The sequence below is a fragment of the Pundamilia nyererei genome, unplaced genomic scaffold, assembly GCF_000239375.1.
Source record: "Pundamilia nyererei isolate P.nyererei 1_Seehausen unplaced genomic scaffold, PunNye1.0 scaffold00076, whole genome shotgun sequence".
NCBI classification, from domain to species: domain Eukaryota; kingdom Metazoa; phylum Chordata; class Actinopteri; order Cichliformes; family Cichlidae; genus Pundamilia; species Pundamilia nyererei.
In genome coordinates this window covers 2,868,185-2,875,798 of record NW_005187477.1, presented here as the reverse complement: position 1 = coordinate 2,875,798, position 7,614 = coordinate 2,868,185, and the positions used below count along the sequence as shown (strand labels likewise).

The 7,614-nt window shown below is 45.0% G+C and overlaps 2 protein-coding genes across 2 annotated transcripts in view; one reads left to right on the top strand and one right to left on the bottom strand.

Moving 5' to 3' along the window:
- Positions 1-370: 370 nt before the first annotated feature.
- On the top strand, positions 371-1,366 carry LOC102214717 (olfactory receptor 51E2-like). The gene has a single exon (XM_005737528.1). The coding sequence runs from the start codon at positions 371-373 to the stop codon at positions 1,364-1,366; it is 996 nt and encodes a 331-aa protein (XP_005737585.1).
- A 3,103-nt stretch (positions 1,367-4,469) lies between these two features.
- The window catches only part of arrb1 (arrestin, beta 1), a 21,152-nt gene continuing 18,007 nt past the window's right edge, over positions 4,470-7,614 (bottom strand). The window contains exons 15-16 of the mRNA XM_005737510.1: positions 7,021-7,069; positions 4,470-5,693 (exon numbers count right to left, since the gene is read on the bottom strand). Of these exons, the coding sequence (XP_005737567.1) occupies positions 5,582-5,693; positions 7,021-7,069 (161 nt within the window). The 3' untranslated portion in view covers positions 4,470-5,581. The remainder of the gene's footprint in view (positions 5,694-7,020; positions 7,070-7,614) is intronic.

Here is a 7,614-nt window from a genome sequence, read left to right as displayed (position 1 = left end):
ACTACTTATGTTGAAATCCCTTTTTTTTGGTCATTATTTACCAAAAAAAACCTGTTTAAAAGAAAAAAATACTGCACTGTTTTACAGCTACGGTTACAGCACCAAAATTCAGTGAACTTAAGCACAGCCGATTCTTTCACACATGTCGGTAAAGGCAGACTGCGCGGTGAGGTGCCCACTGCCAATTTAAATGAAGCATGTTCACTGTGTGTGCAATCTTTTCAGCAGCCTTAAAAATGTAATTGTGTTTGGAAGAAGTGGAAAATTTTAGCAGGCAAGAACTGCATTTGGATAAGTCCCCGTGTCCTCTCGGCGACGGTGGTGCTGACTGTTTCTGTGTGGCCGTCTCTGTGCAGGTGAAGCCAGAGCCATGTTGGAAGCACCGCTAAGCAGAAACTTCTCCCATTGCACATTTGTGTTACGAGGGTTTCCCTCGCTGCAGAAACACCGCCGGCTGTTGGCGCTGCCATTTAGTGCCTCCTACCTGTTGGTGCTGCTCGGAAACTCGCTGCTGGTGTACGTCATCTGCAGCGTGGAGAGACTGCACAGCCCCATGTACCTCCTCATTTGCACGCTCTGCTTTGTTGACATCCTGGTTGTGACAACCATCATCCCCAACATGCTCCTTGGCTTTCTGTTCGACTGGAATGAGATTTCATTGGTGGGCTGCTTGACTCAAATGTTCTTCATTCATTTCCTGTCCTCAGTGGAGTCAACCCTGTTGTTGGCAATGGCACTGGACCGCTACTTCGCCATCTGCCGGCCACTGCGCTACAATGACATAATTAACTCCTCCATGCTGGTGAGGCTAGTGCTCTTCACGCTGGTGCGCAGCGTCTCCGTCATGGCGACGCTCGTAGGTTTGGCAGGTTCTCTGCAGTTCTGTGGTTCCAACGTAATCCAGCACTGCTACTGCGACCACATGGCGCTGGTCAGCCTGGCGTGTGACAGCACAAGCCGGAGCAGTGCAGCTGGCCTTGCTGTCATCATCTGCTTTGTAGGAGCTGACATACCAATTATTTTCTTTTCCTATATGAAGATACTGAGCGTGGTCTTGCGATCGGCAGCAGCCGGTGAAGACAGCAGGAAAGCTTTTCACACCTGCAGCACTCACCTCATTGTTATGATGTGTTTTTACCTGGTGGGCAGCATCACCTTCCTCTCTCACAACCTGAACATCCCCATACCAACAGATATCAACAATTCCATGGGCCTCATGTACATCCTTTTCCCAGCAACAATCAACCCTATCATCTACGGAGTACGAACCAAAGAAATCCGTGACAGCTTTCTGAGAATTTTCAAAAACAGAGCAAAGAAAATAATGACTGCGAAGGTTTCGTCTGCTGGAAAAGAAAAATCATGAAGCCCCTCTTCTGTGGGGTTTGGTTTATATGATCTTCATGAACCTCTTTTATGCAAACATACTTTTTTATACAACTAATGCCTGTAGTTTCAGACTCTGAAGTGGAAACAGGACCTTGGAACCATCCCAGAGTTTCAGATTATAGATGGCTGCTTTGAAACTGGGTTCTGCTCATATGCACCAAATTTTTGCTTTTGGGCGTTCTTGGGTGCTGGAAAATATCCCGTCTGGGAACTCTGTTGTCCAGTTGGGGTACCTCATTTTTTAATGTTGGCAATAACAGAGAAACTTGTTGATGGGGAGGAAGGGCTTGCTGGAGGCCAAGTGTTGTTCTGTTACTGGACTTCTGTGCTGTTGGTCTATAATGAACATTGGTTGATTTTGTCATTTTTTACTACATGCAATGGCCAACTCACCTGTCTCTGACCTGGACTAGGTGTATTAAGGAGGATGCCAGACAGCCATGAAAAATGAAAGTGTGCTGGGAGGATCTGGGACGGGCCTTGGAGTGGAGATCTTCACCTCCTGCAAAACTTTTGCAGCATTATTCTGATTGGGGCCAGGGACACCGAGTCTGAATGGACCATATTCAACACCACCACTGCTGATGTGACTGAATGAGGCTATGGCTGTAAGGTGTTTAGGGCACGTCATGGCAGAGCCCCACCAGTAAACACTGGAGGTAAAGGGAAATGTGATGGTGAAGGAGTAGACCTATCAGGGATAAAGGGCTTATGGGACAGTTGGCATGTTTAGGCAGAGTACGACCATGACATGAAAAAAGAGTGGGAGTTTTTCAGGGAGTGAGGTATTTGCTGCTGCTGCTCTTGTGACCTAAGCACAGATATGCAGCAGAAAAATCAAACTGTGACTGCAAGGTATACATGAGTCTGAAAACCTCCTGCAAGACGTGTTATCTGAAGTCTAACTGTTAATGAATGCTCAGGGATTCAGACATGCTGTCGAAAGCATTTGCTGTTTGGTGAATCACTATAAAGCTTCTTTAAAAGGCATCTCTACAATTAATACATTCATTCATTTCCTTAAATGGAACACCCGGCATTAGGCATTAGCACAAGTACCGTATTTTTCACACTATAAGGCGCTCTTAGAATTATTTAATTTTCTCAAAAATTGACAGTGCGCCTTATGTATGAATTCTGGTTGTGCTTACTGACCTCGAACTGATTTTTTGTGGTACACGGCGCTCAAAACTATGTCAAAAATGTTTCAGTACAACTTTGGTAAGCTACGAAGCCGCACCGCTTGATGGATTGTCGGAGCATTATGGCTACTGTAGTCAGGAGCCTCGTGGAGTGATCTGGGTCCTAAACTCCGTCCTTCAGGTCCCAAAGTCAAACGAACACTGCAGCATCACTGAGAGTTAAAAAACTGTCTAAATTCTTTCATCTTTAATAAAAGTGTAACAGGTGTAGCAATTAAGTTTAACATCCAGGCATCCATGAAAACAGAATTTATTCAATTTAAAGAAGTTAGAAGTTAGCAGGAAGTTAGCTCGCTAGTTTCCACCTAAATATGATATAGCATGTTCTGACTGAGAGATTTCTGAAAAATTTCAAACATACAGCTCTGCTATCACTTCCAACATAAATGAAGACAGGAAACTAAACAGCAGTGACGTTTGTAGGGTTACTAAAGTTGGGCTAGCTGGTATATAATGATGTGCTACGTGATCGCTAGCTACACAGCTATGTTAGCATAACAAACACAGTGAAGCTGGAGGATGAACGCTGACTCTTTTCCACTCGATAAAAGTTAACGTGAGGGTTTCCGATGGTTAGGGACAAATGCAATCGCATGGCAGGATGCTGTAAACGGACCAAACTTCAGTCAGGAGAACAACTGAGATAATCCATCCACAATATGAGGTTAGTCACTAATATACTGCAACAACATGGGAATAGAGCAGCTGCAGAGAATTCAGCATTAATGAATCAATGGTACAGAAGTGGAGGAAGCAAGAAGAATGAGTTGAGTAAAGTTTGACTTATTTGACTGTTTTGTTTCGCTTAATGCGCCTTATAATCTGAAAAATATGCTAGTCTTTATCTGCCTTCAGCTCACCCTTTTCCCAGCATCCTCCTCTGTTGCACCAACCTTCTGCATGTCCTCCTCCACTACATCCATGAACCTCCTCTGAGCACCTCGTCGGTTGAAAAGTTCGTTTTTGTTTAGTTTCATGAATCCAGACAAATGGGGACACAAACGTCCTTTTATTTAAGATCCAGTGAAATATACAAGTTTTCCTCGCGCCCCGCCAAAATGAACAGTCAGACACAGCTGATGTTTTCTGTTTTTTCTTAAACTGTACGTTACAATGCAAAAACTGGTTTCAGTCTGACTTTAAAGTAAGCAGAAACACATCTTACCCCTCATACAGGATGTTTGAGACTCTTTAACTTTGAATCTTTTCAAAATAAAGGTTTGCACAATTTCTTTACCTGCTCAAGTCACCTGATACGACATATGGATGGATGACATCCCTGCCAATTCTCTTACAAATCATTGATGAATTTCCATGTGGATTCTCTTTCTTCAGCACAGCCACTAGTTTTACTTTGTTTCTGTAAAATCAGCCGGCACGTAGGGATTGCCCATTAGAGCGCTAATCTTCAGCGGTCTAAGGAGCCAGTCCCACAGGCCGAGAGACCGGACAACGACCCACTGGCAACCTCTGGTCATTGTTCACCAGCCAGCTGTGAGTGGTTAATGTAAAAGAAGGCCGCTACGCCACAAACCTCTCTGTGACTGCCTCCATCACCTGTAGTTTGCATATAAGACGTTGAGTCATCTGCAGACCAGTAAAAGTTGCATCTTCCATGCAAACTTCAGGCAACTGAGGCAGTCTGCCACAGGCCAGAACAACCACAGGAGGCTTTTGTTGCAGCACCATATTTCACCGAGCAACTGCCACAACCACTCGCCACCCAGTCACCAGCAGTGAGTGTTTGCTAGGAGGCCTGTGTGATGACCTCTGACCGCAACACTGTTCTATCAGATTTTATATAGTGAATAAAATAATATTTTCAATTTTGCTTGCTGTCTCTGAGTTTCAGTTCAGTTTCAATAAAAGATCTTTCGGTTTATTTTCAGTTTTAAACTTTATTACATTTAAGGTAAATGAAGATTTACTGGGTGACAAAATGTTTCGGATATTTCAGTAGAAATTTAACATTATTAGCTTCAGAATTAGCCTGTCACACTAAAGTGACTCATAATTATCAGAATGTTGTTTGAGGAAACAAAATATAAATCTCTCCAGTCTTAAAAGCATTCACAACGATCAGGCCACAGTTCGAACAGTTGCTCTTTAAATTTCTGCCAGATGTCTGATTGTTTCAGTTAAACAGAGGTAAAGGATGTAAAGGATGCCAATTATATTTGTCTGACACATGTATCATATCAAAGCGCAGCGTTTACTTTAAGGCAACATGAAGCCGTGCTGATTTTAACAGAAACGAAGCGAATGGACGACCAGCGACTACCTGCAAGGAAGAAAATCGTTCTGATGATGATTCGGAAAATTATCCGCATGAACACATGAAACTGTATGCTATTTAAAATCAGTTTGATTATTCGTGACATTAATAAATCATAGGAAGTATTTATTCATGCAAACTAGGCCACCGGTTGCTGTTAAATGGTCGGTGGCTCACTCTGACAGTTTGAGGTCCTCTTGTCGGGCGGCCCAGCAGATCACTTCGGTGCCGTTTCCCATCTGCTCTGCAGCTTCAGCAACACCGACTACAGATGGTTACTCAGCAAAATCCTCCATCGGCTGAAGTTTGTCTCCAGTGGCAGAGGGTTCAAGATCAACCGAGGCTGGCAGTGTTGTTTCTAAAGACTTTAAACTAATCTCAACACAACTTTACATCTGTTTGGTCCCTAATGGAAACACTTAGAACAAAGAGACATTAGAGGCATGCTACCAGCTGTCGTTAGGAGCTGCCGGGTCGGCGCTCCAGGCGACTCCGTCGGAGCAAAGAGCCGCTCCGATGTCTAGGCTGCAGTATTCTAGTTTTTTTTTTTAAACACCTCACCGGGACTCAGAGAGGACAGACATGAACGAGCACACAAACACGGCACCACCGAGTGTTTAAAGGGTGTCCAGACTGTGGTTTGACCTAAAGGTGAACTCCATTAGCTCCACACTACATACAGCAGCAAAACAACAGCCGCAGTGTCTCCTCCCCTCTATCTGTCGTCCAGTTTGGGCGAGTCCACCGGCTCCTCGTCTTCATCCTTGTCGTCTTTTGCTCCGATCAGTCGCTGGCGGGCAAAGTCTTCAAAGATGATGTCATCGTCGCTGAGGGAGGGAGAGGTTATGGAAGTTAAATCAGAGACGCTAACTTGGTCATATGATTTTTGGTTTGAAATGAGTAATATGGCACTTATTAAATGTTTATTGTTGCGTATCCGTGGTTACCAGCGTTGGGAGCGTTATTTTTCTGTAACACGTCGCCGCACTAACATCTTAGTTACAATTAGTCGATATTTTACTGGTTAGCAACAAAAAGCTTTTTTGTGAATTCAACTTTCGTTTATGGACGTAATCGCGCCGAGGCTCGTTTACAACGCATTTTAATCAGCTGATATGCGACGGTGCCTGGGACGGCTTTGTGTTCAGGCTGGTGAGCGAAGAAACATGTCCGAGCCTCCAAATTTCATAAACATTTGTGAATATAATGAACATGTAATGAAATAAAAAGTGAAAATAAAAAAGGCCAAACATATAAAAACAGTCCTGTGAATTTTTTTCAAACTATATTTACATTTTTTTATTTTCAAACTTGGTCTTTCGAACCACTTTTATATGACAGGGCCACATGAAACAAGACTAAAGTGGAAATGAAGGTTTTCTTCTGCTCTGACAGCGAAACAAGTGGATAAATCCTCCGTCCTCTTTACTGTGACCATCGATATCCTCACATCTGTCCATTTCATTTTGTACCAACGCGCCCATCTCCCCAGTGTCTTCATCGCCACACTGTGTTTACTTGCTGAGAGAGCAGAGGGGACAGCAGCCGCGCCACTTTTAAAACAACAACTTTAACAACTTTTTAAAGAAAGCTAACGGGCCATGACCCCGCCCTGCCATTTAGTAATGAGATTAATAATTACAGACGAAGCTGAAGACGAGCTGGAGACGGCTGAAAGAGTGTTTCACTGCTTTTACTTCTTCTTCCCCCTGTACAGACGTCTGAGGTAACAAAGACAGGAAGTGGAAATATTCGTTGGGCTGCACGGAAAGAGGAAATAAAAACACACAAACGAGGAAGTGGCCTCGCTGTTCTGTATTTCATCTTTGCAGCTGGAGTCATTTCCTTTGTTGTTGCGTACGCATGAAATGATAATGAGTAAATTGCAGCGTCGGTTCACAGCGCTCGCGTTTGGCTGTGCTGGCAGCAGAACGAGTTTCCAGTTTAAAGCCCATTTCCTGCAGCTCCCACAGCAGCAGGCATTAAGACGCATTAAGACTGAAACTCTGGAGTCGAGTCCATCACTGTTAATGCTGCAGCGGGCGCAGAGGAAACCTGTCTGCTGTCAGTGTTATTGATGAGCCCGTAAACCAGAGCAGAACCAATCAGAGTGAGGAGGAGAGGCAGCGGCGAGACGGGAAGACGGCTGCTTACTTTGTGTCAAACTCGATGAGGTTCGCGTCGACTGGAGCCTCGTCTGCAGCTGTGGAGGAGCGAGAGATCACAGTTACACACCTGTGCCGAGAGGAAAACTCTTGGTGCTCGTCTCTGTCAGAGCCAATTCAATCTTCTCACACCCACTCGTTTAAAATCCCCACACACCCTCAGTCTGAGCCTGGCTCCGGTCGTGACGCTCTGACCTGTCAGACAGCCCCGTGGAGCGCCGTCTTTGCGTCTGGAGCTCAGGTTTACTGAGCGAGACCTGATGACTCCGAGCAGCTCAGCTCTGGGTCTGTTCTCCACAACCGCCGCAAACAAGGAGGAAGAACTGCAGCAGGGCCGCAAGCACGGATTTACGTGGGTCTCTAACCGATTGGCGGAGCGGGAAGACCGAGGCTGTGGGCAGGGGAGGAGCCAAATCCCAGTATCACACCAGTGCATTCAGTTACTAATAAAATATGCCTCTGAGGGACGCCGGCTTCACTTAGTGCATGAGTCACATGACACGCCGAACTTTGATGTGAGCGTGGACGGAGCCTGCAGCAGAGAGAGAGCCCTCCTCTTCCAGTTGGGTACACCTGTACAGGT